At 31.2% G+C, this 13,709-nt stretch overlaps 1 protein-coding gene across 4 annotated transcripts in view; it reads right to left on the bottom strand.

Moving 5' to 3' along the window:
• The window catches only part of LOC117176938 (myelin regulatory factor-like protein), a 277,814-nt gene that overhangs the window by 66,924 nt on the left and 197,181 nt on the right, over positions 1 to 13,709 (bottom strand). For 3 of the 4 annotated variants that reach the window (XR_004467639.1, XM_033367340.1, XM_033367343.1), the window contains 3 exons: positions 10,024 to 10,202; positions 5,781 to 5,997; positions 2,702 to 3,450 (listed from right to left, as the gene is read on the bottom strand). Coding sequence is in view for 3 of the 4 variants with exons in the window: in XM_033367340.1 (XP_033223231.1) it covers positions 2,702 to 3,450; positions 5,781 to 5,997; positions 10,024 to 10,202 (1,145 nt within the window). In the remaining variant the exon portion in view is untranslated. The remainder of the gene's footprint in view (positions 1 to 2,701; positions 3,451 to 5,780; positions 5,998 to 10,023; positions 10,203 to 13,709) is intronic. The other variant, XM_033367341.1, reaches the window with a different exon arrangement.

Here is a 13,709-nt window from a genome sequence, read left to right as displayed (position 1 = left end):
GCAAACTCTTAATTTTGTAATTAAAATTATTCAAATAATTAATAGTTCGTATGAATTTACAAAGCAATATAGAAATAAGTCATCGGATAGACATTCTTAGTTGACATCGAAAACAAATTGATTCGTAGAAAAAAGGACAAACTCTTAATTTTTTAATTAAAATTGTTTAAATAGTTATCAGTTCTTTTGTAAAGCCACATAGAAAAGGATTAGTTGACTCCGTGAACAAATTTTCTCTCGTAGAAAAAAGTTAAACTCTTAAGTTTTAATTAAAAATTGTTTAAATAAGTAATAGTTCTTGTAAATTTACAACGAAACATAATGAATTAAACTTATTCTTTAAAGAAGAGCCATTTATGAAAATTGTTTTAATAATTAAACTGTTTGAAGATTAAATAAATGCTAAAAGCCATAAACGAGCTCCACTCGATTTCGGCACAATCGCTGCAACTTAATCGCTAGGAATGTTTACATCCAATAATGTAAACAGATACCTCGAACGCGAGCTCGAACGTGTTTGTTTCACTTTTCTATCACTCTATGGGAAGATGAGACCACCTTTCAACTATAGGATATTTGAATCTTTATCCAAAAAAGATAAAATCTCCACGAAAAATACGACAGTTGATTTTTCAAACACAAAAAATATTTGTATTTGAAATTTAAAAAAATTGAATTCAACCAAGAAATATGAATTTAAAAAAAAATACCAAGAATTTGTAATTTTATTAAAAATGGATTAGTTAAACTTTCAATTTGAAAAATGAATTCTTAAACCAAAAGAAACGAATTTTCAATAAAATAATTACATTTTTAACTAAAGAGATTAAATTTTAAGTCTACAACAACAAAAAATGATTTTTAAGGAATTAGTTGAACTCTTAACCTAATAAGTACAATTTTCGAGCGAAAAAGATACATTAAATAATTTTTTAGTTAAAGATTCAAATGTTGTGTTGGAAATTCGTCTTTTTGGGTAAACAATTTAACCATTTTGGTTGTAAGATCCACTATATGATTAAGACTTAACTTTTTTTGTTAAAAATGTATGTTTTTGATTCGAAAATTAACCCGTTTTATAGCACATTTTATTTTAGCCTTTAAAATGACTCTTCTTGTTGGTAATTCATAATTTCGGTTTAAAAATTCAGAGATTTGATTGTCAATTCATATTTTTCAAGGGACACTCATTTCTTGAGTTGAAAATTGAAATATTTCGATGTTTTTTTTTCACTAAAAAATCTTTCTTGATTAAAAAATAAGCTATTTTGTAGAAACTCGTATTTTGCGGATGAATGCAATTGTTTTTGATTTACAATTAAAATCGCTCTTGAATTATTTTTATTTATAATTTCAGATTTAAAATTCAAATGTTTTGTTGGAAATTCATCTTTTTGGATTTAAAATTTAACTATTTTTGTAGAAAAATATACTATTTGATTGAGACTTAATTTTTGTTATTAAAAAATCATATTTTCGAAGATAACATTAAATTGTTTTGTAGAAAATTCGTATTTTGGACTTGAAAAATCTTTCCTGATTAGAGACTTATCTCTTCAGTTTAAAATTGAACTATTTTGTTAAATATTAAATTTTTGTTGTTTATCAAAATAATCAATTATTTCGGCATATCTGATTAAAAATTAACTTTCTAGTTGAAAATGTATATTTTGAGTTTCAAATTCAACTGTTTTGTAGAAAATAAGTCCTTTCGTTTAAAGATGCAACATTGGGTAGAACTTCTGCTTCTTCACAGAAAAATCTTTTTTTATTTAAAAATGAACTATTTTGTTAAAAAAATTTTTGTTTAGATGGATTCAATTGTTTTTTTATTAAAAATTAAAATCGCTTTTAGTTGAAATATCATATTTCAGGCGATAGTTAAATTTGTCGGTAAAAAAATCGTGTTTTTGGGTTGAAAATTCAATAATTCGGTTTGAAAATCAACTATTTTGTTGGAAAGACTGTTCTTTTAGATGAATTTAATTGTTTTAAATGTAAAATAATTGTTTGTGTAGAAACGTTAAATAATAAACGTTTTCTTGTGAATTAATATTCTTTGTTCAAAAATTTATTATTTAAGTTGAAAATTCAACTCCTATGTTGACAATTCTTTTTTTTCATGAATTAAATTGTGTTTTAATGTAAAGTAAAATATATTTTTTGTGGAAACATCTTCTTTGGTGAAAATAAATCTTTTCGATTGAAAATGAATCTTTTTGGAAGAAGATTCAACTATTTCGTTCAAAAATAGTCTATTGTGTTGAAAATGCAAAATTCTTAATTGAAACATCAGGAATTCAAAGCGTTTAAATTTAAATTTATTATTATTATCGACATCAATTTTTATAGCTTTTATTCACTTATTTTGTCGAGAATCTCCTTATTACCAATATATTTATATTATTTTTATAATTTATTTATCTTTTGAGTTTAGTTTCTCAATTAAATCTTTATTAATTTCTTCGCTGTCGACGTTGGACCTTTTGGAAGCTTCTTATTTTCTAATTTCTTAAATTTATGATTACGATTCTTAAAAAATGAATCGAAACCATTCATAAGGGGGAGAATAAGGTCAAAAATTGGGTCAAAATTCCTGATTTTAAGGCGGAAAAGAAGAAAACAGAGGACGGGCTGTGATCCCTGTAATTAATTTTGATTAAAAATACTTTTTAGATTATTTTAACAAATAAAAATTTACCAAAACGCCATGATGAGAATGAGAATAACGATGATGATCTGAATGAATTTATTGCTGCAGAGAAGCTCCTCGTCCCTCTCGAAACGCTTGGATTTTCCTGGGATGGATGATTTCGGGTTGATGGGGGACGAGTACTTGCTACTGGATATGCTAGATACTGTACTAATCGAACTCTTAAGACTATCTCCTCTCTTCAATTTCGCCAGTCGCTTGTTAATTCTTTCCAACTGGTCTATCCTCGTTTCCAAACTATCTGTCACCTTGCAGAGTTCCTTCACCGCCCCAACGTTCTCCATGAATATCCTCTCCTTGTTCACCACCAGGAAGTTCTCTATCCTCTGTCCATTCGGAAGAACGATATCTCCTGCTGGAAGGACAGCTTCCGGTAAAATCTGTTGCACTTCCTGCGCTATCACGCCCGTATCTTCTTGCGATCTTGCACCTAGACCCGAATGAAGTGCGAATTCCGGGGCGTATCTGTAACGAACTACTCGGAGCTGCTGGACATTCCTCAGCTGCTCGCGAGTGTCCACTTCCTGGACATTTTGCTTCGCTCTGGCATCACTGGGCTGAACTATGTGTCCCGTGACCTTCATGTTGCCGTGGACGACCAAAGCTTCATCAGGCCTGTCGGTGTTGATTCCAACCCGACCTGCATGATAGACACTGTCAGGTGCAGCTCCTCGTTGCCAACCACCCTCAGCACCAACTCCACTTCCTTCAGACTCAAACTGTCCAGGATTACTGGCCTGATGACACAAAAATATTGCAATTTTCAAATACTAGAACCTCGGTTTATTATATTTTAATTTGATCGATCATTTATTATCCCGATGATAATACAGATTTCCTATATCTTATATCTATGAAACTTTAGAGAAAACCATGCAATATGACATGTCTGTGAAGAAAGATTCTTCTTTCGATTTTTCTAGTAGCTTAGTGGGTAGATCACCCTACCGGCAATTGGGAGACCTGGGTTCGATTCCCAGCGGAGCGAACGAGAAGGATCTTTTTTCAAAGGTAAAGTTTAATTAAAATTTCTTTAGAAGAACAACAGATGCTGAATTTGAGCGGTATCTCAGATCTTATGGTGTATAGATATCTATTTTCACGTAGTGTGATAAGTATCTCATCTGATCGATCATTTATCATCCCGATGATAATAGAGATTTCCTACATCTTATATCTATGACTCTTTAGAGAAAACCTTGCAATATGGCATGTCTGTGAAGAACGATTCTTCTTTCGATGTATCTAGTAGCTTAGTGGGTAGATCACCCTACCGGCAACCGGTAGGACAATTGCACATATTTAAACTCTGAATATTGATAGTATTTTCGGGTCATTAGAGCAATGTTAATTATAAATAGCAGTAAATGTAAAATCATTTTAATAAAAATATTATACTAATATCTAAAATTATCCACTATCATATTTCTTGTTAATATTAATATGAAATTTTAATTTCTTCCCAATACTAGTCAGGAATGGAACTACGTCGTCATCGCCGTACCATCGCCGAGTCGAAATCATCGTCGAATCTTAAGTCGATTTCGGCCACAATTATTATGCTTTAAAAATATTTTATTTATCATAATTTGAGTGAATCCTGACAAATATTTTCCGAATTTGCAAGATATGAAAATCGATGTCAAAACGACGTCATTTCGACTTGTAAAATACTTCAAAGTCAAAAAGATGTGAAAGTTCATTTTCACATACAGAATAATTATTATCAATAGTTCAATATTTTTAAGTTTGATTTCATTCCCTATTACCTATTGAAAGTCCATATGTTTCTGAAATAAAATGCTATGATGTCTGTTACTTCATTTAAAGAATGAATTCCATGTTAAAACAACGTGGTGACAGCATTTCATAATTCATTCTCGAATAATGGTGATAGTTCTATCATCTAAAATAAATGAATATTCATAATTAGTGATCATGAACATAAATTTCTTCGAATTGCTTGAATATTGACAAATTCATAATTTCCAAATTCAAAGTGCCCGCCCAATTGCACTACGCAATCCTACTGCGCAATGCGCATAAAAGTGATACTCAGTACTAGTACATGATCCAAGAAAACATGGTCCCGCCAATTCGATGCTCAAATACGTTCGACTTAGAGTGACTTGGAGTGAACCGACGCCCCCCTCCATACTCACTACATTGGCGCGAATTGAAGGGGAAGCCAACTGCCGCACTCGATCCAAGATGTCAGAAAGGTTGGGTGCCCTAGGGTGCCGAATCTGATTGGTTGACTTTTTTTACTTGCGCCTGGCAGGACCATGCTTTTTTGGATCATGGTACTATGATCTAGATCATGCCCAATACGGCAGCTACGCCCGCGAACCTCCGTTTCGCCGTGTATATTGTCGCCTGCTAGTTTGCTTTTACATTTTTAAGAAAAAGAAGTGATGAAATAATCTCTGGCCACCCTGACAATAATTCATCTAGCGTCGAGGAGTCTGACGAAGAAAGCCTGAACAAGGAACCTCCATCAAGAAGACCGGTATAAATCAACACTATTTGATCTGGCCATGCTTGCACGGGCAAGCATGCTCATTGCATACACCGTGAAAAATATTTCTTGTAATTTTACCACTTTCAGAGAGGGTTATAATATTTACTATTGCCAAAGAAGCGTATTTACGGAAAAAATGAAAAACTACCTTCAGTTTGTAATTTCACATTTAGGTTATGCGACATTGCAGTTCATTTTAGAAAAGTACCAATGAGTTGTATATTTGTAGATGATGGTACGTCGATATGACAACCATTTAGACGTCGATTCGACAATTAAATCGACGTCGATTTCGGTGACAAATAATCGTCGAATCGACGAAAATTTCGACCTTTTTTCGACGAAAAAAAAGTCTTCTCAACATCGAATCGACGATTCGTTCCTGACTGGGATAGTTCCTAATTAATGGCGTTGCCGTACTACCCAATAGGCGTATAAATAATGTAAAATCTAAAAATACGCTATTAATATTAATTGGATATTCGAATTAAAAATCTGAATGTAATTAAAATAATAAAATTTCAATTGAAAAATTGGACAACTTACCCTGACAATTATCCTCTCAGAAGCGTGAGCTACGACCTGATAACTCGCTTGATCCGCAGTGTGAGCGTGCAAGCCAACAACCAGATGAAAATATCTCTGATCCGGATTTGGTTTTCCCTTCTTCCTCATATTATTGCTCGTCGTTTCACTAAAGTGCAAACGGCCTACCGTCACCTTAGTGACGCGTTCGCCGCCCAATTCCACCCTGAAACCAGCTCTAATTTAGGGTAATGAATGAACTGATACTAGTTGACAAGAGCCTAACGAATTTTGCAAACAAAAATGCCAAAACGGTATTCATTGTCTTTAGAAAATGTCAATCAAATTAAAATAACTTGGATGTTTTCAATAAAAATTAAACTATAAAGGTAGAATAGAGCAGGGCGGCCGCAAAAGTTAATTTTCAAAATTCCCTGACTTTCTTAACCATTTATATAATTTTAAATAAATATAATAGAGGATGGAATGAAACAATTTAAAAAATCAGATTTATATATTTTTAACTTATTATTCTCCGGGCGGGCACAGCCTAATTTACTTGAAAAATTCATAGATAACTTTATTAGACTTCATTATAATCAAAATTAAATTTAAAAGAATTCAAATTGATTGGAAAACATGTAAGAAATCCAAAAAAATGTCATTAATCCTATCTAAAAAAAAACGGGTATGACGATATGTCTGGAAAATCTCGCAATTATTGTTATTAAAAACCTGATTGGTTTTTCTTTACTTGAAATTGTTTTCAATTTAAAATTAAATCTACAAATAATCCCCTTCAATAAGAAAAGATCACAGAAAATCTTTTGCAAATTGAAAAACACTTGTGCTTTATAAATAATCTTGGGTGGTTAAATAATTTTTTATTTTTTAGAATATTAGAAATTTTACACAAAAATAATCAAGTGCCGCCATTTTAACAATTTAATGTTAAGTTTGCTTCTTATATCAGAAATGGGTATTTTTAATAATTAATAATTAGATTAAACAAAAGATCATTAAATTGATGATTTTTGTTCGAAATATAAAAAGTTACAATATCAAAGAATTTTTATTAAAAAATCGTTGGATTTAAAAAAAGTTGAATAGTTTTCAAACAATTTTAAGTTACGTTAACAGATTTAGAATTTTTAAATTATTTTTAATCAAGATTTAAAATTATTGAATCGGTTATTTTAAACAGACAAAATTGGGTCTAAAAGAAGATTCACAATCTTAAATAACTTTTTTTATGTTGTTCGTTTTACCTAAAATGGTCATTGTTAATATAAATCATTACAAAATATTATATATTAATTCCGAGTGAATTTAGAGGAACCCAAGTGAAATAAAAAAATTTCAAAGTATTTACAAGGATTCATGATCCTTGAAACCCTGACAAATCATACATTTGTTTATAAATAATTGAATTAAAATCCCTTAAAAAATTAAAAATTTTATGAAATATGATAATTCTTGAAATCCTGGAAAATTTATTAAGACACCTTCAGAGCTTTTAAAATCCCTTAAAATCGATTTTTAAAATAACTGAAGGCCTTAGAAGTCACTTTGATTTATTTCAATCTCTTAAAAGTGCCTTGGAATCTTTTGAAATAATACTAAAATATTTGAAGTCATTTGAAAGCTCTTCAAATTATTGAAAAGAATGAGAAATTCCTTGAAATATCTTTAAATTGTCTCAAATATTTAAAAGTATTTGATATATTCTGAAATTCTTTGCAAATTTTTAAAGCTGTCGAAACTACCTCCGAATTTAAAAAAATGTCCTGAAATATTTGAAATCCTTTAAAATTATTTCATATTATTGAAATATGTTTCAAATACTCGAAGATTTTTAAAATGCTTTGAAATTCCTTCAAATTACTAAAATCAATTAAAATAGCCTTGGAATATTCTAAAATATCCTGAAACCTTTAGAATTATTTAAAATCTTTGGGCAAATTTTTAAATATTTAATAAGCTCTTAAAATATTTAAAATTCTTCGAAAACCCTCATTTTTGTGAATAATGCCTTTAAAATTCACTAAAATATTATAAAATCCCGTGAAATTACATCAAATCTGGTATCTCCTGAAATCCTGGAAAATAAAATACCTTGAAAGCTTTTAAGATTCCTTAAAATCATTGAAATCCTAAGAAATGTTGTAAAATCCCTTGGAATCTTTTAAAATATCCCTATGAAACTTTCTTCAAATCCCTTAAAAACATTAAAATCCTTGGAAATTTCTTTAAAAAATTTTAATCTCATGAAAATGCGTTGGAATCTTTAAAAATGTCATCAAATCTGTCAAATTCTTTAAAATCCGTTCAAATTATTTCAATCATTTAAACATTCCTTAAAATCTTTTAAACTATCTTGAAATATTTGAAAATATTACAAATTTTTAGAAATAATTTTAAATCCGTAAATTGATGGGAATAAATTCTTTGAAATCCATTAAAATATTTAAAAATTCCGTATTAAATAAAATTTGATATTTTCTAAGATTCTGGAAAATTTATGAAAATACCTTAAGAACTTTTAAAATCCCTTAAAATCATAAAAATCCTCAGCAATTTTATAAAATCATTTGGAATCTTTTAATATACATCAAAACCGGAATAAAAATAAGTATAAATTCCTGAAATCATTCAAAACCAATCTTTGAAAATCCCTTAAAACTTTTGAAAGCTCTTGAAAATTCCTGAGCATTTTTTAAATATCCTTAAATATTTTGAAACCCCTTGAAACTTTCTAAACCTCTTGAACTTTTATAAAGCTCCTGAAAATTCTTTGGGAGTTTTAAAAATAGCCTAAAATCTTTTTCATCCTTCGGAAAATGGTATCTTCTCGTTATTGAAATCTATTAAAAATTCTTTAGAATATTTTGAAATGCCCTAAAATTTCTCAAATCTTTTGAAGTTTTGAAAATGCCCTAAAATATTTCAAATTATTTGAATTTTAAAAGATACCCTAAAAATTTTTTTGATCATTTGTAATAATTTCAATTTATTGAATTCTATTTAAAAATTTTTCGAATTTTTTAAAATATCCTAAAAAATTACAAATTCATTGAAATCATTTTAAACTTTTTAAAGGTGGTGAAAATTTTTTAACATTTTTGAAAATACCTTAAATATTTCAAGTACTTGTAAATATTTTTTAATGTCTTCATATTTTTGTAAACTCTTAAAATTCTTTGGAATTTTTAACAAGGAACATAAAATCTTTAAAATCATTTGAAATGTTTCGAAATCCATTAAAACTTTTCAAAGCCTGTTAAAATTCCTTGAAATTTCTAAAAACTGTCCGAAACTATATAAAATCCTGTAGAATAATTTCAATTGATTGAATTCTATTAAAAATTCCTTGGCTTTTTTGAAATGCCCTGAAATATTTCAAATTCTTTAAAATCTTTTGAAAACATCTGCAATTTTTTATAGCGAATGAAGATTGCTTAGAATTGGAAAAAATGTCCTAAAACATATCAAATCCTTGTCAATCTTTTTAGATTTCTTGTTACTTTTTCAACTCCTTCAAAATTCTTTGGAAATTAAAAAAAATACCCTCAAACCTTGAAAATTCATTGGAATATTTAAAAAATACTCTTACATTTTTGAAATCATTCGAAAGTTTTCGAAATTGCTGAAAACTTTTGAAAACTTGTGAAAATTCTTTGAAATTTTTAAAAAATGCCCAAAAATATATGAAAAACTTTGGAATAATTTCAATTTATTGAATTCCATTCAAAACTTCTTGAAATATTTTTGAATTCCCAGAAATATTTCAAATTCTTTAAAATCTTTTGAAACTTTTTAAAGCCAGTGATAATTCTTTAGAATTTTAAAAAATTCAGTTCTTTGGAGTAATTTAAAATTATGGGAATATATTAAAAAATTCTAGGAATCTTTTAAATACCTTGAACATTTTTAAAGTTTGTGAAAATTTCTTGAAATTTTTTGGATACTCTAAAATCCTTTAAAATCCGTTGAAATATTTAAATCTATTAACATTTTTTGGAATCTTTTAACATATGATTAAATATTTGTTTCTAAATTTAGGAAAACTAAAAGTAACGGTTGTGGCAGTCGTGATTATTCTTAACTGTTGCTTCTAACAGAAATTCCCCGACTTTTGCCATTTTTGTTCAAAATCCCTGTCATTTTTTTTCGATTTTCAGATTTTTTCTGCCCCGCGGCCACCCTGTACAGAAAATAAAACCAAATAACAAATGATTTCTCAAGAAAGTACTATTTTACTCACACCACAGGATGAAAAGGTTTTTTGCTTCTGTCGCTCTGACTTTGTTCGACTCTAATGGTTTGAGTTGGAGATTCCACTTTGACGCCATAGAAATGGAGTTGAAAACTGCTAATTTTTTTAAGACCTTCGCCCGTCCTGACGAAGACAGCCTCACCTTGAAGCTGAGCATGACAGGTAATCTAAAATATTACAGAAAATGTTGCCTAATATATTATTAATTATATAAAATATTGATATATTTATTAATTATTCCCAGATGACAATCGTGCGACGCACTCTTCAAGAACGTATGCGACTCGCACGATGCGACCCATATCGCACGCAAATGACAAGCACATTCCGCGATTAAGTGATGGGTAAGTAATTGCGTGCGTGCAAAATGAGGCTCATTCAGCCATCACTCATGTTATTTCGTCGTTGTCCTTACTGAATACATATACACTAGGGTGGCTCAAAAACGCTTTTTTGTTTTAGAGGGCAACGATCCCCCCCTTTATTTTTTTCAAATTCGAAAAAAGAAATTCCCTAATTTTTAATTTTTTTATTTTAACAGGTGCCGGTTTTGACTTTAAGCTTCCCATGTAAAATGTATGGGGAAAAATCACTTTTTTTAGTTTATGGTATAATTTTTTAGGGTTTGAAGAAATGTGACGGGAAAGTGTGGAGGGCTGTAGAGAATTATCCAACCAAGAACTTCATGTATTAGACACATGGATTTGACACCCCTACACACCCCCACAAGAAGCTGAAAAATACCCTTAAAACAAAAAATGTTAATTCTTCATGAAATCGACCTTTTGAGCACTGTTCCGGTCTTTTTTCCACCTTAAAATTATTTATTTTGGTCTAGTGGAATATTTATTATCATTAATTAATTAATTTTCAATTAATAAACAAATGAAATTTGTTTAAATAATTTCTTTTCGAAAATTTGTTTTCCTGAAAATTATTAGTCTACTGGAATATTTAATAACATTAGTTTATTAATTTCCAATTGTTTAAACTAATGGAATATGTTTAAATAATTTTTTTAAGTTGTTTTTTCCCTAAAAATTCTTACTATTGGTCTAGTGGAATATTTATAAACATTAGTTTATTAATTTCCAACTATTGAAACAAATGGAATTTGTTTTAATAATTACCTTTCGAATTTTTTAAAAATAAAAATATTACACTAGACTAATAGTAAAAAAATTTAGAGGAAGAAACGAATTTTCGAAGAAAATATTATTTAAACAAATTCCATTTGTTTAAATAATTGAAAATTAATTAACTAATGATAATAAATAGAGAGATAAATAAAGATTCTAATGGATCGAGTCAGATGCACGATCAGTTGGCGCAGGCGCTGACCTCGCTTACGGGTGTCTTTGGAAATTTAACGATACCAAGAGCTGAAAATGTCCAAACGGCTATGGCAGATTTAAAAACAGTGATTCGAGATCTTAAAGAGTGTCGGAAAGCACACTCGAAGGATGGCGCTTTGAAGTGACTGCTGATCAAGATGGCCATGATTGTCGATTTTCCGTCATTTGTACAGGAGTTCAAGTCAACCTTTACCAATCAACGAAGCATGAGTGAAAAACTGAGGGCCATGATGGCGCGAACACAGGGATATACAGAAAGTTTCCAGGATTATTTCTTGGATAAAGTTTGGTTGTGTCAGGAATTGAACCTTTCCATGACAGAATTCCGAGATGAACTAGCGAGTGGTCTTTGGTGTCGCGAAACGACCAACTTTATGCTTAGCCGAAACTTTGAAAGCACGGACGAAATGCTGCAAGAACTGGTGCGATTTGAGAAGATTGACAGCGGAAGGAAATAACGGATTGATGAGAAGAGAGGAGGGAAAACTTTTCAAGCAAGAGAGGGATGAGGTAAACCAACGATACAAAAGTCCAGGGAACCGCGACCAGAAGGAGCTGAAGAAGAAGAAACGCCATTACAGCGAAAAGAAAGGTTAGTTCGAAAATGTTTTAAATGTAATAAAGCGGGACATTTATCGCGTGAGTGTACGGAAAAAAGAAAGGAAATAGTCTGTTATTTATGTAAGGGTGTAAGTCATATTGCGTCGCGTTGCCCAAAACGCAACGAAGAAAAACGAGATAAGGAAAGTGTACAAACCGTACGAGAATTGAATATCGCGGACTCGATAGGAAAGTTTTTGAAGAAGTACAAGTAGGAAGTGCGAAAATGCAAGCGCAAATTGATATGGGTACTTCAGTAAGCACGATAAAAGCGACGACTATTTTACATGAGGATTTTACTATGAAAAGAGCAATGTCATTGTTAGGGGCATTTGGTGCTGGTGTTCTAAAATCACCAGGTATAATTAATGAAATTTTGAGTTTCGAGGGTGTTAAGAATAGTTTATTATTATTTTTTTTGTAACACAATTTAAGTTTCTATCAACTGAATTTAGCGCGATTTAGAGCGATATGGAAGTGCGACTTTCGAGCGATATCGATTAAGAATGAATGTGCGATATGAGGAGAGAGATGAAAATGTCCGGCAGTGCGTAGTTCGAGCGAGCGTGGTAAAGGTGATTGAGTGAACGAATTAGGAACAAACGATTGTCCCTTATGTAATACTATTGACTTTTGTTGTCAATTAGAGTACTCAGTTTTTAACTACAGAAAGGTGTTTTCATTTTATTTTTTTAAATTCGAGAACGACCGGCCCACTCATAACTTGGTATAGGAATCTTTAAAACGTCAGAAGTGGAATTCTACCCAGTGCGAGTCGTGTCGAATCATCTTATTTTCTCAGAAAAGATAAGTTCGGTTGTGATTTGATTGTGTTCGATTTACAATAGAATCATTAAAAAGGTGATCGAGTATGTTCAGTTTTTGGGTTTACGCCTTAATTCTGAAACGTGGCAGGAACGTCGAGAATATTCGAGAACAAGGGAAGGAACGTTCCCCCCCCCCCCCCTCTTGTTCATACTTGTGAAATGGTAACTTTTTTTCTTTAGATTGTTCATTACAGCGTAACTCTATTCCTTCAGACTTGATATTTTTTTGGATTGAAATGAACTAGCGAAAACTAAGATAATATGGGTGATCACGGAGGTGAAAATCAAGCACCATTAGACGAATTTGAACGATTCGTACGCGGTCTTAGTGCGGACGCGTCAGGTACTTTTGATGCAACGCATGGCCCAAATTTTCAGGGCGAATCAGAATTCGGAAGTGACTACTTTACGGAATAATACAATGAGAGAAAACTTGAGTGCCATAAATCGGGAAAACGAACATGTGCGCGCTCGTCATCCGATAAATGAACCACGCGATCGCAGCGGGTATCTGCTGCAACAGAGTCCTGAACATCTTCGCGGCCTTGAACAAAACGCCGGTAGCTCGAATAATAATCAACAAAATCAACTTCTGATTCGAACGCAGAATCAAGCTTCGGGTATTCTGAACCCCGGGTTACAATTACAACGCAGTATGAATCCGTTCGTGCAACCCGATCTCAACCCAAGTGACTCTCGACTTCATCGTGATCAAGACGGTGCCAATAATCATTTCCAAATAAATAACAATGCTCGACGTCTGACCGAAGCTAATTTTTTTGAACGCATTAAGGCTATTATGTCGATACGTATCATGTTTTACCGGATCTCAGTCGTAGTATTCAAATTTTTGACGGTGAAAAGGGGAGCACGCACGCACGGGAATGGTTAA

Source organism: Belonocnema kinseyi, chromosome 7 (assembly GCF_010883055.1).
Source record: "Belonocnema kinseyi isolate 2016_QV_RU_SX_M_011 chromosome 7, B_treatae_v1, whole genome shotgun sequence".
In the NCBI taxonomy this organism is placed as follows: domain Eukaryota; kingdom Metazoa; phylum Arthropoda; class Insecta; order Hymenoptera; family Cynipidae; genus Belonocnema; species Belonocnema kinseyi.
Note: the sequence above shows the minus strand (reverse complement) of the source record. Positions and strands in the feature narration are given on the sequence as shown.